Source organism: Manacus vitellinus, unplaced genomic scaffold (genome assembly GCF_001715985.3).
Source record: "Manacus vitellinus isolate BGI_N305 unplaced genomic scaffold, ASM171598v3 scaffold_26_pilon, whole genome shotgun sequence".
NCBI classification, from domain to species: Eukaryota; Metazoa; Chordata; class Aves; order Passeriformes; family Pipridae; genus Manacus; species Manacus vitellinus.
The window spans coordinates 8,371,560-8,389,164 of NW_021939960.1; the positions used below are offsets into that span (position 1 = coordinate 8,371,560).

Below are 17,605 nucleotides of genomic sequence, written 5' to 3' on the forward strand. Positions count from 1 at the left end.
GAGTCCGGTTGGCAACCCGGGCAGAACCGTGGGGCCACTCGCCAGTGTGGCCTTGCCACTGCCACCGATGACTGGCTCAGCCTGACGCCCGTGGAGGGACACCCATCACCCACGACCTGTCCTGACTTGGCGAAGTGGGTGCTCGGCACAGGTAGGTCTATTGGGGTTGTCATCCTGCTCCCATGGCATGGGCACAGCTGGGGATCGCTCCTGCTCCCCTAAAAGTGGCTGTTTAAAAACACACCCTGAGCTGCAGTGCTAAGAGCAGCTCGTGGTTGGGCTTGTGTTATTTTGAAGGGGCTCCCACCTGGCTGCAGGTGCTCCTCTTGTCCTTCAAGTGGTTTTTCATAGCCCATGAACCACTGTCCAGAGCTCTGTTGGGGTTGATTTCTGTGCTGATGCCATGTCTGCCACACTGGCAGCAGGGTCACCCAGGGCTCAGAGGGGCAAAGGGAGCGGGGAGAGAGGATGGGGCGTTTCTTTCTCCCCACTGCTTGGCTTAAGCAGCAGTGGTGGCCACAGCAGTGGGTTTTGAGCAATTCTGTTCCAAAAGTTACCAGCTTTTTTGAGAAGCCTTGTCCAGGTAAATTTCAGCAGTGAGGAAAGGAACAGCTGGAAGGTTGATTCTTCTTCTCCACTAGGAATACCTGCAGGGTCCAAACCTGCGTAGTTATACCTGTGTGGGAGGAGGGATCTGGTCAGTCTGGGGTTGCTGTTCGTTTCCCTCATTAGGAGTAATCACAGGTTAATCAAGAGAGGGTTGGTGTCTGCTGCTTGGCACACTCCATCCTGATTCCCCATCCCTCCTTGGGTCACAAGGTCTATAACTGGCCCCTGGAGTGGATGGATGCAGTTTGTGGCTTTTCAAACACAAGTAAAGCCTGAGCTTTGGAGACTCAAGTGGAAATGGGGCAGGGCAGGAGAGGATCCTGGCAGGCACCTGGCACAGGTAGAACAGAGAGTGGCCACAGTGGCTGGGACCCAATGCTGGCATTTCCAGACCCTGCCACAATCCTGATGAGGTGTTCCTGCAGGAGGGGTGGCTCCGGAGCCTTGGGCTCCTCCAGGTAACGCAGGATTGAGCTGGAACTCTGCTTTTCTTCTTCCTCCCTTTGTGTTCTTTTTGCTTCTTCCCCCCCTGCTGCTTCTTTTCTCTATTGTCCAAAGCCCATTGTTTTCCTCCCGTTTTCCTGCTCCCATTTTTCCAGTCCCCCCTCCCATCCTCAGGAGCAGGCAGAGCACTGCCTGGACCCACCTGGACACAGTACATTTGCTGTGGGGTGTCTCGGGGTGTCCTTGGACACGCTGTGCCTGGAGAGCTGCATCCCCTGAGTGCCATGAAATCCTCCTTCTGCAGCGGCAGGACAGGGATGGGACACACCGTGTTCAGAGTGCCAGGGGACTGAGCTGTGCAGTGCCACTCTCACTGGCAGCTTGTTCCCGGCACGGAGTGAACATTCCTGCTACTCTGGCGTCACCCACATCGGCAGCAGAGGAGCACGGCAGGGCAAGGGAGGGGAAGCAGGTGGAAAAAAAGGGGAAAAAAATGTTCCCAGTGGGGCTGCTGGGAAGCAGCTGGTAGCTATTTTTGGGAGCTTCATTCCTCCCGGTGCTGCAGCTGGCACCTACCTGTGCGGCCGGCAGGTCCTCGCTCCTCGGTGCTGTCTCTGTGGCTTCGAGGCGAAAGGGGACTGTCCCTGTGTCTCCGCAGTGAGGGCTGGGTGAGGTCCCACCATGCTCATTGTGGTCCCTGCCCTGCTGCCAGGGCACTGGGGGGATGCACGGAGCCGGTGGCAGCGCAGCCGAGGAATGCAGACAGCTCGACACACGATGGTGCAGATAATTCAAATTAAATTTTAATCTAGCGTGAATTAATACTGTGGCATTAACATTTCTTCATCAGTACCAATTACAGTGCATTAGCAGCTACTGCTGGAGAACACAATAGTCTCTAATATGCGTCATTAATGTGTAACAGATCCCTCTGGGTCATGCCTTCCCACCCCAGATAAAAGCAGCCACGGAGGCAGGCAGGGGTTTGCAGCCAGCACACCCCTTTGGGGTTGGCTCTTACTCCCGGGGCCATCGTGGTCCTGGTGGCACCGTGATCCTGAGCAGGGGTTGGCACCGGCCCCTCCAGCCTCATCCAGGGTCTGGCTGAGCACTGCCACCTGGAGAGCCCCTCTCTCAGCTGAGCCCCTCTCTCAGCCCTCCCTGGCCTCATCCACGGATGCCAGAGGCTCTGTCACAGCTCCCAGGCGGCTGCAGGACAGCAATCAGGGCTTGAAGGTAGGCTTGAAGCCAAAATCCGGATTTTTCCCCCCTCCCTCCTGATGCACCAGCCCAGCAGAGTTGGTGGGTGGGAGGGAGGAGAGATGAGGCTGCACTGGTGTGGGGTACAGCAGCCTGGGGTGAGTCCATACTGGGTGATGGCATCACCCCATCTCCTTCCCATCACGGCTCCATTTGCTGTGGTTCTATTCCCCAAGGCCAACGGGAAGAGCTGGTGATTCATCCCTCCACACCACACAGATGTGGCAATCGCAGTATCACAGAGAAACACAGCACTAGAGAAAAAAGGCACTTTTCTTTCTAATGTTATGATAAGAGGGATAGAGAGGAGAGAGGGGATGGAGTCGGATGGATGCAATGGTGGCTCTGCCCCCCAGTGACCTTGGTGGCCCTGAGGGCCTGGCTGTGGCTCAGGGCTTGTGCCAGGAACCAGGCAGGGGTAAGGGATTGCATCCTGTAGTGTCCTTGCCAGTCACTCCTGTCCCCTCTCTCCTGGCCTGGAACCCAGGAGCAGTGCCTGGAGGTAACTCCCTCAGAGAGGGGCACAGGCACAGGTCCCTGTGTGTGTCCCCAGGAGCAGCTCACAGGTGGAGGTGGTGGGTGCCTGGAGCCCACAGAGCAGTGGTGGGTCTCCCAGAGCCAGCACAGGGAGGATGATGGGCTCTGTGCTGTCTCCCCTTCCCCAGGCAGTGGCTGCAGGGCGAGATGGCACGGTGGGCACTGGCACTGGCACTCTGCCTGTCCCTGGCTGCGGTGGCATCTGCTGACTGTGTCACCCAGTGTTCCCTCTGCGCTGCCCAGACCCACGGCACCGAGAGCAGCGTCCGGCCCCTGGTGAGTGCTGGCCCTGTGCAGATGTGAGCGGGGTGGTCATGGCAATGGGGTGTTGTGGGTGCATGGTGGCACCTGGGGGGGTGGTCATAGGCACCCCGGGGTGCTGGGGATGTGCAAGTTTTGGCTCCTCACTGAGCTGTGCAGCATGGTGGGCATGGACCCCTGGGCTTGGGGTGGGGGCATCCCCAGGGTGGGGTGGAAAGGTGGGGTGGAAGGTCACCCTGAGTACCTGGGGCCGCTGTGGCTGCTATTTTGCAGATGTGTCTATGGGAATGCCAGGGCTCCTTGCCACCTGGCCCTGAGTGGGAGATGTGCAGGAAGGCACTGGCACTCCTGGCCCCGCTGGTGGCCCTGGTTGAAGGGACAGACCCGTCACCACCGGAGGTGGAGGAGAACGAGGCAGAGCTGGAGCAGGAGTTGGGTCCCGGGGAGCAGCCACTGGCACCGGCCAAGCGCTACGGGGGCTTCATGAAGAAGATGTCCAAGGGGAAGCTGCTGTCCCTGCTCCGCGAGAACGCCCACAGCAAGGGCGGCCTCACCAAGAAGTTCGTGGGCTTCGGCCACAAGCCAGAGGAGCGGGCAGCCCCCGAGGACTACCCGGGGCTGGGGCCAGCAGGTGAGGGGAGTGAGGAGCCTACGAGTGCCGGGCCCGAGGGGCAGGAGCTGGCGCAGCTGCACAAGCGTTACGGCGGCTTCATGCGCCGCATCCGGCCCAAGCTCAAGTGGGACAATCAGAAGCGCTACGGGGGCTTCCTGCGGCGGCAGTTCAAGGTGATCACGCGGTCTGAGGAGGACCCCAGCGCCTACTCAGGGGAGGTCTTGGACCTATAGAGCCAGGTGTGGGATGACAGCACCACGGTCCCCACTCTGCCAGCCCCGACTGCTCCGTCGTCCCCAGCCCCGTCCCCTGCCCAGCCCGGCGTGGCTGGTGTCATCCCTGCCTCATTCCCCCAGTGAACCATGGGTCCCATCCCCAGTTGTCCCTCTCTGGTTCACCTGCCCATCCCTTAGGAACTCTGTGCATGGAGGGGACAGTGCCACCCCTCTGGCTGCTGGCGGTGTGGCCGTGGTCCAGCCCTAGGGCTCCTGGGGGCAAACTGCTGGAAACATGTATCCTCCGTTCTCCTGTGGCTGCTAAAGTGTAGCAGCAGGGTCTGGAAATCATCATAGCTGATGTACAGGGCAGCGGCCTCTGAGCACCGGGAAGGATCAGGGAGGTAGCTCCCATGGCCATGGGCAGAGGTGGCTGGTGGCACCACAGCCCTGTCACTGGGTGCTCAAGCGGTGCTGAACCCAACCCTGACTCCCCTCGAGATGCTCACCGTGTCCCACCCATCCCAGCACCCTCCCGGTGCCCCTGGGCTGCCCCTCCAAGAACAACCCCAGAGGCAGGGCCAGCCCCACATCCCGATACCCAACTCCCCCTGCAGTCAATAAAAGGCAGATGCCAATGAAGCCGAAGCCATGCCGGGTGCTGAGCATTCTCCATGGGGCAGAGCAAGCCCTTGGCATGAAGGGACCCCCCAAGTTTGGGGCTGGGCTGGGTGTCAGTGGTGCCACCTGCGAGACCTGCAGGCAGCACACAGTGGTCCCCTTCCTGTGCCATGGGTGTCAAAGGGAACGTGGGACCCCATGCCTTCTTGGAGCCATGTCCCGGGGGTGACAGGGCACCCCAGCTGAGCAAGGGCAAGGCAGGCATGCTCAGCATGGTGTAGGGGCATGCAGGGTGCTGGCAGGGTACCTCCTGCAGCAGCACTCAGGGAAGGCTCCCTTGGGAATCATGGCTGCTGCTCCAGCAAAGGCAGTCATGCCAAGGGGAGTGGGCACACTGCCCCTATAGTGCTCACATGTGACCCCACCAGCAGCAGCACAGTACTCAGGAAGCCCAGCCTGGTCAGCAACTTCCCTTTTGAACTTCTTCATAACCTCACACTACAGTTCCTGGCTCCCGTGAGACACATCTTGTGTCCCAGACATGGCCAGGCTGCCAGCTCCAGGGTGGGAAAGGGAGGAGGTCACTGCAGAGCACTGGCATGCTCAGCTCACCCACAGCACAGGTTGCAGCCAGCACCCAGCCCTGCCTGCACCCCACTTTGGGCACCCCAGCTCCAGTTCAGCTCCCAGGGAACAGGGGGCACCTAAAGATGCAGCAGGGCCAGACCCTGACCAGTCCTTGCCCATGTCCACTGCTGCCCTCCCTCATGCTGCCCAGGGGAGCACCAGCACAAGAGCCCCAATCCCAGGCTCATCCTCCTGCCTTCCTCTTCCCACAGCACATTGCAGGGCTGTGCAGGATAAACCCCCTCCCTTTCCTTTTTGCTGCAGGACACACAGACCCCCAACCCCACCGTGCACGCCCAGTGCAGGTGACAAGGTGGCCTCCCTGAGCACAGGGACACGCTGATGTGCGGGAGCAGCACAGGACTTTTCACTTTTATTATAAAAATATCTTGCAAGCAAAAAGAAAAAAAAAAAGAAACAAACAAAAAAAAGTCTGTACAAGCAGTCACATTGCTCCCAAAGCACCCCCAACTTCCCCCAGCCCCCTGCCAGCAGCCAGGGGGGCAGCCCCACACATTTCCTCTGCTGCAGGAGCCAACACAGGGCAAGAACCTGCATGTTGGCCCAGAGAGGGGGCACATGGAAGACATTTGTCCCCACGAGTGGCCTGGGGGGAGCCTGCCTGGCCCCCAAAATAGAGCTGGGGGTTGGGGCATGTAAGTGTCTTATAAACTCTGTAGGGGTTGGAGGGTCTTTTTACTGAGGCCTCGGTCTTAATCTCGCACATCTTATTCTAGTGTTAAGTACACAGCAGTACACCCACGTACAACACAAAAACATCGGGGGGTTCAGCTCTAAAAATTAACAGTTACATGTCAAACAGTCAAAACATGTTACATGGTACCTGCGGGGAGCTCCCGGGGGGGGAGCCAGGCTGGGGGGACCCCGCACGCTTTGTACAAGCCTGGGGCAGTGCTGGTGGGTCCCGGTGCAGGGCAAGGCTGTGCAGAGGAAGATGATGATGATGAGAAGGATACTTGGTGCTGGGGAGCCAGACCTGGAGCCCCCCTGGACAGCAGGGTGGGGGCTCGGCTCGATGGCCTTCCAGCCTCTTGGCCTTGGGGCGAGACCGAGGTCCCGCAGAAGGGACACTTGGGAAGAGAGGCGGACACTTCGGTCCTTCCTTTAAAGCCAGAGTGTGGTGTCCAGGCGTGGTGGCAGAGCCCCAGAAGGCAGTGTGGGGGGCCCTGCTGGTCCCGGGGAGCCGTGGGCCAGGCAGTGGCATCCCCATGAGAGCTGGTGTAGAGGCACTGTACCTCTCCCCTCAGCCCAGCTGGAGCTTCCCAAGGAGCTGCTGCTCCGCTGGCTGAACCCGCTCGTGGGCAAACCCGGCACACTGAGGCTGAGCGACTCCCAGGGGGGGTCCTGAGGGGATGGAGTGGGCAGCCCTAAGACCAAGCTGGCCCCAAAAATCAGGTCTCTGTGGATGGGAGATGACCCCCCACAGTATCGCGGGTTCCACTTCCATCCTAAAACACAGGTACCGCAGCACATCTTCACATCACTCCCAGTGCTTCCAAGAGAACCCTCCCAGGGAGGAGCAGAGCTACCCCCCACGGGACAGGGAGTCCCAGCAGCCACTGCTCACTTCCTGGGGATCTGGACGCTGGCGTACTCGGAGCTGGCCTCCTCGGGGCGTGGGGCCGGCCGCTTGGGCGCCTTGCTGAGGTGCACCATGTCCAGGTCGGCGTAGGTGAGGTTGTCGTCACCGTTGGGTGCCTGGCTGGTCTGGATGCAGGCGTACTCCGACTGCTGGCCCATCTCCACCATGCGGCGGATGGTCTTCCTCTCCTTGTCGAAGTTCAGGTCTGCATAGGTCAGGTTGTTGGGGTCGGATTCCTGTGCGAGACACCAAGAGTTCCTCCTCTGGGAGGACAAGCGAAGACCTCCCTGTACCCATCACCCACTCACCAACCCACAGCTCCATGCTGGAATCAATCCCGCTGCAGCTTGTCTCGGGACACCTCAGTCCCCCTGCTTGTACTGGGGGAACAATGCCAGCAGCCACCATCCTGCAGCCATGCCCTACCCCATGCTACAGCTTCAAATCATGAGCCGCCCTGTCACCCTGCCCTGGTAGGGATGGGCTTCAGAGCCACTGCCACAATGCCAGAGCCACCACTGAAGCCACTCCATCACCCTGTCCCAGCAGGGCCAGCCTGCCCAGCGATGCCCACGAGGGAGCTGGCAGAGCCTGGGTGGGATGGACAGATTGCTGCTGATCACGATTTAGCTCGCAGCTGCGTCACCAAATGCAAAATAACTCCACAAATAGCCTGGCTGGCTATCGCACAGCTGGTTCTCCAGGCAGCACAAACCCAGACTTTACTGGGAGGAGGAGGAGGAGGGACAGCGAAGGCAGAAAAGATGCTGGGAAGTGGCTACCCCATTCCTGGGGCAGCTTCTCTTCCATCTCCAGCCACAGTGTGGAGACACCAAGAGGTTTCACTGGGGAACCACCACCCTCCACTGGAGACACTGAGATGTGTCACAGGGGAACCACCACCCTCCACTCCCATCTCTGGTGTTTCTCAGCCACTCTCCCTCCACAGTCCCAGAGTGAATGGACCCACCTGCATCGTGGCCTCGCTGCTCTTCTCCGGTTCATGTAACCTGGAAGGGGGAAAAAAACCAGACAGACAGACTGAGTGCCCTGTTGCCTCTTCCCTGGTGATGGAGCAGCTGGGGAGGTCAGATGCAAACTGAGGACCTTGCAGCTGCACCCAGCAGGATGGGTCCTGAGTGTTTGCTCATGTGCTGGTCCAGCTGCCTCTCTGCTGGCCAGAGACCAGCTCCCACATGCCTGCTCAGCCCCACCACAAGCCAAAAATCACCATGGGAGCAGAACCCCAGCCAGGGAGATGGGCAGAGCCCATGCTCCTGCCTTCCCTTTCACAAGTTTTGGGGATCCAGCTCTGTCCCAATCCTGAGGGACTCTGTGGCTAGAGGTGTCCCGGTTGGAGTGCCCACAGGATACCCAGTGACTAGAGGAGATCTGCACTCACCTGGCAGTTGGTGAGCTTTTACCTGCTGGAAGAAAAGTAGTTTAGGAAAGAAATAATCCAGGAAACAACATAACCTCCCACATTTCCCCAGGCATGGAGCAGAGACTGCTACAAGGGCAAGGACACATCTCTTCTCAGAGGCAAGTGCCTACATTTCCCTGGAGTTTCACTCCATTCCCTGCAGGAGAGGGCAGGGGTCAGACCAAGCAGAGCTTTCTCTGCTGCCTGCAAATAGCCAGGTCACCTCTATCCGTCATCCCACCGGGCAGGAGCCACCAGGAATTGCCCAAGCACTAATGTGAGAGAGAGAAAGGAGGAGCTTGGGAGCAGCTGCCTCCCTGCCACACACTCAGCTCCCTTACCCTTGATCTGCTTTGTCCGGATGAGGTACAGAATTGCAGCCACCAGCAGGGCCAGCACCAAGCAGACCACAGCCACCACAACATAGATGAGCAAATTGCCTGAAACATCAATGAAAAGGTCACCATGGCACAAGAACCTGGTACCACCAGTCCCTGCAGACTCACAGCTGGGGTTGGCCCAGTTACACATGAAGTCCCAAGGAGGACAGCTCGATGCCGGCCACTATCACACCCTCCATCCCCCTGGTACAGAGATTTGGTCCTTCAACCAGATTTTGATGGGACTTTGAGCTTTCTCAGGGGGTTACACCATACAGCCACCCTGGCAGGCACCCCACCCAGCTTTGACGCACCACTATTTATCTGGGACCACTTGCTTGGTCCCTTCTCATCCGGGCTGGCGATCCACAGGATGGCTGACTGGTTGACAGGGGCCTGATCATCATGTACCACCAGGCAGGTGAACACAGACCCATTCCTCTCCTCTGTTGCTTGCACCTCCACCTGGCTCCTCAGCTCCAACAAGCCCTGGCGCAACAGCGATGGCCGGGAGTCGTTGTGCACCTTCATCTTCATCCCATTCTCCAGCCAGGAAACAGCCACATTCGCTGGGTAAAAGCCCTTCACGTGGCAGGTGAATTTCACAGTCTTGTTCAGCTCAATGGGGCTCGTCTGGTCAGGGCTCACATCCACACTGGGGGAAACTGGGAAGAGAGGCAGCGCCTGGTGTCTGACATCCCTGGCTCTGCTGCCCGCAGGGTGCCCTGTCCCCACCCCATGACCCACTGTACCCACTCCAGGACCCCCAGCCCCACAGGAGCAGGACACCCCAGCACAAGTGCCCCAGCCCTCACCTCTCAGGACTCTGTTGAGCTGGTACATCCCCCGCAGCAGGGTCTCTGACGCAGAGTGCTGCACCTCACAGATGAGCCGTGAGGGGACGTCACCCTCCCCTAGGACCACTGTCACACTGCTGGACATGTTGTAGGATTTCTCCCGCCATTCAGTGACCTGGGGCAGCTGAGATGAGATGGGGTCCCTGTCCTTGAACCATTTCACGCTGATGTCTTTGGGAAAGAACCCTCCAGCCGTGCAGTTGAAAGCCACTGATTGCCCCGGCCCCGCTCTCTGGTTGGGCCCAGACACGATCGGGGGGGAGGGTTGGGCTGTGGGGAGAAGCACAGGGCTGTCAGACTCTGTCCCCCTGCCCAGCCCCAGGTTTGCAGGGAGCAGAGCATAGGGATGGCCCATGGCATCCTCTCCTAGGACCAGCCCCAAAAGCCCCCTCCCCATCCCTGCTCACCCTGAGCAAAGCCCACTGGGCTGGGCTGGCTCCCCCCAGGAGCTGCTCTGGGATCCCCCACTCACCAAGCACAGACACCTCTGTGCCAGTTCCACGCCGAAACACCACATCTCCACCGCTCAGGGACTTGGTGAACTTCACACAGTAATAGGTGCCGACATCCTCGGGCTGAACATCCCTGATGTGGATGGTGAAGTCTGTGTCGGATCCACTCACGGCTCTCGTCACACGGGGAGCAGAGCCCGTGTCCGCATAGATGGTCCTGTTCCCACTGCCCCAGCCCTTCAGCCACTTCACAGGACCAATTTCACTGTATCCAGAGATGGTGCAGTTCAGGGTGAGCGTCTCCCCCGCTTTCACCGACACTTTGTCCTGGGGCTGGTGCAGCTTGAAGTCCTGACCCCCCTGGGCACCTGCACCTGGGGAAAAACCAGACTGAGTCTCAGCTGGTACTGCACATCCAGATGCCCCATTGTTCTCCCAGTCCTGGGACATGCTGAGCACCCCGTTGTGTTAGCAGGGACCATGGGTCACAGGGCTGTCCCCATGCCAGGGAGCCTAGGGCAGAGGGTGTGGTTATGGGCACAGTGCTGTGCCCACAGTGCTCAGCAGCAGAGCCGAATGGAGCTTTGCTCAGTGAGTGCCTGCCATGCTCTGTTTGGCTAAATCATGGAGCAAATCCCAGCTGCCCACGCCTCTGGGCTGCCTCCACGGCCACCTGGCTTTGTCAGCCAGGAGAAACAAGGGCACAAAAGAAGGCACTCCAAAGAGTGCCTCTCACTGGTGTGACACCATGTTTTCTGCCCTGAATCTGTCCCATTTCTGTATGGAATCCCAGCCCTGGTGATGCCAGTGGAGCACAGCCACCCCCATCACCAGTGCCAGCCAAGCAGGCACCATTCCTGCTCAGCATCAACCACAAGGAGCCATCTCAGAGCATCTCCACACCAATGTTCCCTAATCCAGCTGCCCGCGCCTCACCTCCCGCAGACAGACACGTCCCAGATGATCCCCACTACACATCCATGGGTTACCCAGGGGTTAATTTTGTCAGTGCTTCCCATGCCAGTAGAGTTATTGCAAACAAATTCGGTAAGATTTCAAAACTGGTCACAACATTTTTAAGCCACATGAGGAAAGAAGCGAGGAAACCAGTCAGATCCACCTGCTGACAGCAGGGCTCACCACTGCAGCCCCAGAGCTGGAGTGGCACCCAGAACTGGTGTCATGGTCACACAGAGACTATTGCCTTTGAGAAGGTAACACTGAGCAGTGTGGGGAGCACATGGACCAGCACACCCCACATCCCTCATACCAGAATCATGGAATCACAGAATCCCTTAGGTTGGAAAAGTCCTCTAAGATCACTGAGTACAACCATTAATGGAGCACTACCAAGCCCATGACTAAACCATATCCCCAAGTGCCTCATCTCCATGTCTTTTAAATCTCTTCAGGGATAGTGACCCCACTACTGCCCTGGGCAGCCTGTGCCAGGGTTTGACCACCCTTTTAGTGAAAAAATTTTCCCCAGTATCCAAACTAAACCTCCACTGGTGCAACTTGGAGCCATCTCTTCTTGAGCTGTCACTTGTTACTCAGGAGAGAAGAATGACCCCAACTTGGCTACAACCTCCTTTCAGGGAAACCCAGGGCAGTGACTCCTGCCAAAGCTGCCTTTGGGACACAATCTCCGGCTGGATGCTCCCAGGAGGACCCACATAGGACAAGCTGCTCTGACTCCTCAGGCCACAGCTGGCTCCCACAGAGACCAGAGCTAATTTTTGGCAGCTGTTAATCCCTCCTGACTCTCAGCGGTATGTGCCGTACCCACAGATGTTCCTGCTGTTCCTCAATGTGTGGAATTACTCGATCCCAGTGGTCAGAATTACCACAAGCAGTATCTCCAGACTCCTTCAGTTAGTCTTTTTGCTTTTTTAGTCCACAACATCCCCAGCCAAAACCTTCAGCCCTCGGTGTTTCCCTTCAAAGGCACATCAGGGTTAACGTGGCAGCAGCACTTGACACCAGAACATGTTTTTTCCATAAAACAAACACAGAAGGATGGAGCTGGTTTGTGTCTCGTCCAGATGTGTCGTTCAGTCTGAGACTGGGTCTTGCATCCAAGCAGTGGCAGTCTGGCCATCTGTGAGGTGACCCTGGGCTTCTCAAGTGACACCCAAATCACGGGGAGCAGCCCTGGAGCAGAGGCCTCGTGCACTCCTTGTTCTGAGCACGGTGCTGACGCAGGGCACACACTGCCGGATCTGCTGCTGTGGCATCTCCTGAACTTCTGCATCTCCTGAGCTTCCCCATCGCCTGCTGCCCCCAGACCTTCCACAAGAAGCGGTTGAGAAACACACGGAGGAAGTTTGAAAGCACAGAAGCACCATCACATCATCCGCCTCTTGATGAGCCCCTACATGAGGATGTGACGCAGGCAGGGACTGGGCTGCCATGGGCACCGGGACTGGCACCCCCAGCCAACAACTGCACAGATCCCCCAGCCCCTACATGCACCTGGGGGGGTCACAATGCCAAGTGCTCACTCCACCAAACTGAGAAAACCATTAGCAGGTAGCACTGCAGTACAGCAAGGGCCCTGTGCCCTGTGTGTGCCCACAGGAGCAGGGGGCCAGGCCCCCTCCCCACCACACGGGCTCTGTGCCCCGTGATGAGCATGTTGCTCACTGCTCCCCTCTGCAATCTGCTGTAAAAGCAACTTCTGGGGGGTGACCCCCCATGTCCCCTTTAGGGTCCCCTGCACCAGGGGCAACTGACTGTGCCGCCCTGCTTAGCCCAACCTGAGCAAGCTGAGTGCCTCCTCTTCATCCTCCCTCTCTCCATCTCTCCATCTCCCCACAAGGCAGGCGGTGTGCCGAGGGGCTGAGCTGAGGAAGTGCCTACATTGGGGCCCCAGAGCTGACCCCTGATACCAGAGCATGGTCGGGGTGGGCATCGCTCAACCCCAAAGCTCATTTCTTGTTTGCAGCGATGGGTCTCAGAGGAACATCCGCGTGAGCACTGGGACACTGAGCTGAGCGTGGCCAGGTGCCCTGCCCGTGGCTGGCTGCCACACCTGGTGGGCAGCACGGGCTCCCCACTGCCTTGGCATGAGGGTCCTGCCTTCCTGAGACTACAGGGATTTATACCTGCAGGCAGCAGGCACACCTTTCCCAGAGCCCAGATTTGCAGGAACGTGGATGGTCTGTATGCATTCCACGTCACCCAGCCCACGTTCCCTCCTCGCCGGGCAGCGGCGTGCGAGCACCCAGTCTGCCTCCTGTGCCCAGGGATTAGCAGGCACAGAGCGTGCTGTTGTCCAGCGACAGGCTGCGAGGTGCTTTCCTGATTGCTGCTGCTCCCAGAGGAATCGGGAACAAAGGGCTTCGCGCTGCCGGCAGGGCTGCCTGCCCCTGAGGCTTCACTGGTCACAGCACAAAACACCGGGTGGCTCCAGGCAGCCTCTGGGACAGGATTAAAATGGGGCTTTGGGGTATTTGTCCATGTGTTCTGTTCCGAGCCATCACTTCAGAGACTCCCCCCATCTCTGCTCAGACCACCCCGTTCAGGGTTTGCTGATCTACGACACGAGCTCCAGCCATGACCCACCACAGTAACACCTCCGCAGGACCCACTCACACCTCTCAGCCCAGGAGCAGGAGTCCCCAGTCAGACCTGGCTTCTCCTCCTCTTGCCTGCACCCAACACCCTACATCAGGACCAAGATGAGCCCCCACCTGCTCAGAACCATCTCAATCCCCTGCAGCAGCACCCAGCAATGCCCTCAGCCCCTGGATGGGAAAACACAAAGGGGAAGTTGGTAGAAAACCCCAGAACACGCAAGTTAGAAAATGCAAAGTTTCCACCAAAGCTCCTTTCCTCTTTCCCCCTGAACGCAGCTTCTCCTTGCATGCAGCAGATGCCTCCCCTCCTCCTTCCCCTTTCAGGGCTCTCACCCCAAGAACTGCGGGACCAGGAGCCCATCTGAGCCCCCTCCCAGCAGCTCACAACAGGCTTGTGCACTAGGAGTGGGATGCTGGGAGTCTCTATGCCACAAGCACATGGGACACCACAATTTTTCACTCTTTCAGGGCAAACCTGCCTCCCACCTGCCACCAAATGACACTATTTTCTTCGACTTGGATTTCAAACTACCTGGAATGGGAGCACGATCCTCTCGCCTCCAAGATCATGGGGCATTTAGGTGCTCTGACCCTGTAATCTGCTCTATTCTACACTCCAGAATTAGCCAAGGGTTTTAGAGCCCTGAAAAGCATCACCTGACAGTTCCCATGTAGGTGGGAGCACCCTTGCAGTGCAGACCCAGAGCACTTCCAAGCCCAGAGCAAAGGCAGGAGCTCGATCTGGCAGAGCCTTCCTCCCTCCCGTTATTCAGTTTAATTTGGGAGCAAAATAATCCCAGTTCTCACTGCAGTGCAAGTTTTCCGTGTCGGTGACACATTTTTTTCTATATTCCACCTTTTGAAGTATTCGATACTGAACAGATTGCAAGAGGCCGGGGTTTAATTCAGGAGAGGCTGCTTAGATGCTTCCCGATAAAAATAGATTTTTTTTCCTCTGAAGGAGCCGGATAAGGAGCTCTGGGATGGCTGTGTGCTCCAGAAACAACGTGCAGCTGGTCACCGGCATCCGAAGCCCCACGGTCACTCAGTGAAGGAACAGGCCGATGGGCAAGAGAACCCCAAAATAATCCTGCTGGAATTTCACCTGCAGCAGTGCTGCTGGTGGTGGAAACTAACAGGTGCTGCCTATAAAAGGCCTGGAATCTGCTGTTTGGGGAAGCCAAGGAGAGCCCCAGGGATAGCTGTCAAGCCCCGAGCGGATCCCGGGGTGCTCAGGGAGGGCTGTAGTAAAGGCTGTGTTTTACATCCGTGACATCAGAGGAAGCCTCGGCTCACACACAGCCACCATTTCCAGGCTGTCTTCCTCCAGCATCAGCAGAAATTCATCCCAAGAGCCAGAGCCCCAGAATCAAGCAGAATTCCCCTTTGGAAGAGGCTCTGGGAAGCACAGCTGAAACCCTCTATGGAGACACGGAAGGGCTCTGCAGGGCGCAGGTTTCACAACAGGACTTTGCTGTTTGGCTTCCCAGGATCTCAATGCCTTTGCCCTACAGGAAGGTCTCCTGCAGGACCTTTTCCTTTCCTCTTTGCTTCTGCAGAAGCTTTTGGAGCAGCTGGCAGCAGGAGCCTGGGCCAGCTCTGCTGGAGTTCAGCTTAGTTTGAGCCGTGGCCCAGGAGGGATTCACCATATGGGGGAAAAAAAAAACCATCCTGCACGCTTGCACTTGAAATAAGGGACGTGAACCACCCCACAACCCAGGGCTTTCTGCCCCAGGGTGGCTCTTTTCCCATGGCTGGCTTGAAAAAACGGGGTTCTTACTCCAAGGCCACATTTCATTAAGCTCAGGAGCTTTGCTGGAGCCATTCTTTCTCTCACTGGGAAGTCGCACTCACCGCCAAAGTCTTCTTGGCTCTCAGCAGCCGGAGTTTTCAGTTTGGGGCCAGCACTTCTCAGTTGTGATCAGGCGACTCAAAGCAAGGCGTGTTGTGCTGAAAGCATTTGCTTTCTGCCCAAGTTTGCATCCAACTCTTCACTCAAGTAAAGCTTTGATGGTAAATATTTCCAGTGGGCTTGGGAGAAGGTGGTTTTCCCCCATGGAGCCTGGGCTGTGCTGTTTGTAGTGGGATCCGGCTGGGAAGGGTGGGAGTTGGACAGACCAGGCAAAAAGCTCAGCAGCAACATGCTCCTGGAATTGTACCAGTATTGCCCAAGGTTTGCCCCAAGAACCTTGTCCCTCCACTGGCAGGAAGGAGAGTGATTCCTTCGCAATTAACACCCGAAATGAAACATCCTAGAAAGGAGACATCCTTGAAAGCAGCAGCCACCACAGGGCTTCGTTCCTGGTGGGACCAGAGACTTCCCGCTGCCGAGAGGGGAAGGGAAACAGATGGGGAGCGGCACACTCTGACTGGCTCTGTCCCCAGCATTTATGAGGGACTGGAGGAGACATGAGCCCTGGGGAGGGCTGGGGAACCCTGAGGCCAAGGTAGCCCAGCGCTGGGTGGTGCCCGTGGATGGGCACACAACAGTTGGGTAGAGAAAGAGCCCACAGGGGGGTAGCAAGAAAAACAAGTTCCTGGCAGAGGAGACAGGCAGCACTCACCAGAGCCTCCCCATGCCTGCTCCACCACCATCTCCAAGAGGGAATTTGGGCTGCTTGCTGAGATTTGCCTCTCCCATAGCTGGCAGGGGGTGCTCTCAAATGGGTGGGAACAACATGCCTCTTCATGCCCCTGCAGAATTCCCTGTCTCGCTGGGAAGGGGAATGTCTGCCTGCCTGCCTTGAAGTTTGGTTTGAGAGGAGCCGCCGAGCGAGGGCCCCGCGGGAGCCCCTCGGCCATCGCCGCGCTCTAGGTCATCCCGGGAAAGGTCAAACCAGCCGTGCGCGGAGAGACGGCGTCATGTCGCGTACCGGAGGTGTGCGGGAGCGGGGAGAGGAGAGGATGGGGGAAAAGGGAGGACAGGGCAGGGAGAGAAGGGGGGGGAAAGGGCAGAAGAGAGAGGAGCAGGGTGGAAAAAGGGGGAAAACAGGGCAAAGCAGAGGAGAGGAGCAGCGTGGGAAAGGCAGGAACAGGGAACAGGACAGAGCAAGGCAGCAGGGTGGGAGGGAAAGGGAGAAAACAGGGCAAAGCAGGGAGAGAAGCTGGATGGGAGGGAAAGGGGGAAAACAGGGCAGAGGAGAGAGGAGCAGGGTGGAAAAAAAAGGGAAAACAGGGCAAAGCAGAGGAAAGAAGCAGGATGGGAAAGGGGAGTACAGGACAGAGCAGCGGAGCAGGGTGGGAGGGAAAAGGGGGAATAGGGCAAGGAGAGGATCAGGGAGGCAGGCAGGAGCCATGGCTTACCGGGCAGGGCGAGCAGCAGCAGGCAGGGCAGTGCCCAGGCGGTGCGGCCGGGATCCCGGGGATGCAGCTCCATCGGTGCGGGGAGCGGAGCCCGCGGCTTCACAGCGCGGCCCCGCGCCCGGCTCGGCGGCTGGATTTGATATGAAGGGGAAAAAAAAAATAATTAATAAAAAAAAATGAGAAACTGCAGCTGGCGAAAGCATAATGCATGTTCTCAGCCCAAATGAGGAAGGAGGCCTGGGCTCCTCCCTCCATTCCCACCCCGCGCGCTCCGCGGTGGGGGGCGGGCAGGCCGCACACGCCCCGCACGTCGACACGCACCCGCACTCCGCGGCCCCGCCCGCTCCGTGGACCGGGGCCGGGCTCGGCTCGGCTGACGGGGCCCCGCGGCGGGGCCCAGGGCGGGCGCGTGCCCCGGTGCCGCGCGGAGCCGCCTCCCATCGTCCGCCGCGTCCGCTCACAGCCGCCGTTGCGTGGTACCGGGGAGGGACGGGGCTGGCCCCGGTTCGAGAACCCCTCCTGGCTCTCAGCAGCCGCGGTTAGCGACCGCTTCCCCGCCGGTGGCGGGGGCGAAACTCAGCCCCGCCCGCCCCGGGGCAGAGTTCTCGCGGTCACCCCGTGGTTGGCGGGCTGCCTTTAAGGTGGGCTGGGAGGGGACCCCCGGACCTGCCCGCCAGGAGCCGCCGGGTGCCCCGTCCCGCTCCCGCCGGAGCGGATCAAGACGGTTCAGTAGCCCCAGGGCTGCGGGGAGGGATAGGGTTCCTCTGACGGCTCGCACAAGCACATGCCCAGTGTGACCACTGTTTCTTGCACGGCCAC

At 58.6% G+C, this 17,605-nt stretch overlaps 2 protein-coding genes across 5 annotated transcripts; one reads left to right on the top strand and one right to left on the bottom strand.

Annotated features, from left to right (window-relative positions):
- Window positions 1-2,982: 2,982 nt before the first annotated feature.
- On the top strand, window positions 2,983-4,587 carry PDYN (prodynorphin). The gene is made up of 2 exons (XM_018073886.2): window positions 2,983-3,126; window positions 3,385-4,587. Exons 1-2 carry the CDS (start codon window positions 2,998-3,000, stop codon window positions 3,955-3,957), a joined length of 702 nt encoding a protein of 233 aa, XP_017929375.1. The 5' UTR covers window positions 2,983-2,997; the 3' UTR covers window positions 3,958-4,587.
- Window positions 4,588-5,532: 945 nt separating this feature from the next.
- Window positions 5,533-16,920, bottom strand: LOC103758410 (tyrosine-protein phosphatase non-receptor type substrate 1). Of its 4 annotated transcripts, none has more exons than XM_018073927.2 (8): window positions 16,787-16,920; window positions 9,923-10,276; window positions 9,409-9,720; window positions 8,908-9,258; window positions 8,555-8,653; window positions 8,193-8,217; window positions 7,761-7,800; window positions 5,533-7,026 (listed from the first exon to the last, which is right to left on the bottom strand). In XM_018073927.2, the coding sequence occupies exons 1-8, from the start codon at window positions 16,857-16,859 to the stop codon at window positions 6,772-6,774; spliced, it is 1,509 nt and encodes a 502-aa protein (XP_017929416.1). In that variant the 5' UTR covers window positions 16,860-16,920; the 3' UTR covers window positions 5,533-6,771. The 4 variants fall into 4 exon arrangements, with proteins under 4 accessions (XP_017929416.1, XP_017929415.1, XP_017929414.1 ...); XM_018073926.2 differs by having other exon boundaries at window positions 8,193-8,214; window positions 16,787-16,916; XM_018073925.2 differs by lacking the exon at window positions 16,787-16,920 and adding an exon at window positions 16,048-16,300 and having other exon boundaries at window positions 8,193-8,214.
- Window positions 16,921-17,605: the final 685 nt, after the last annotated feature.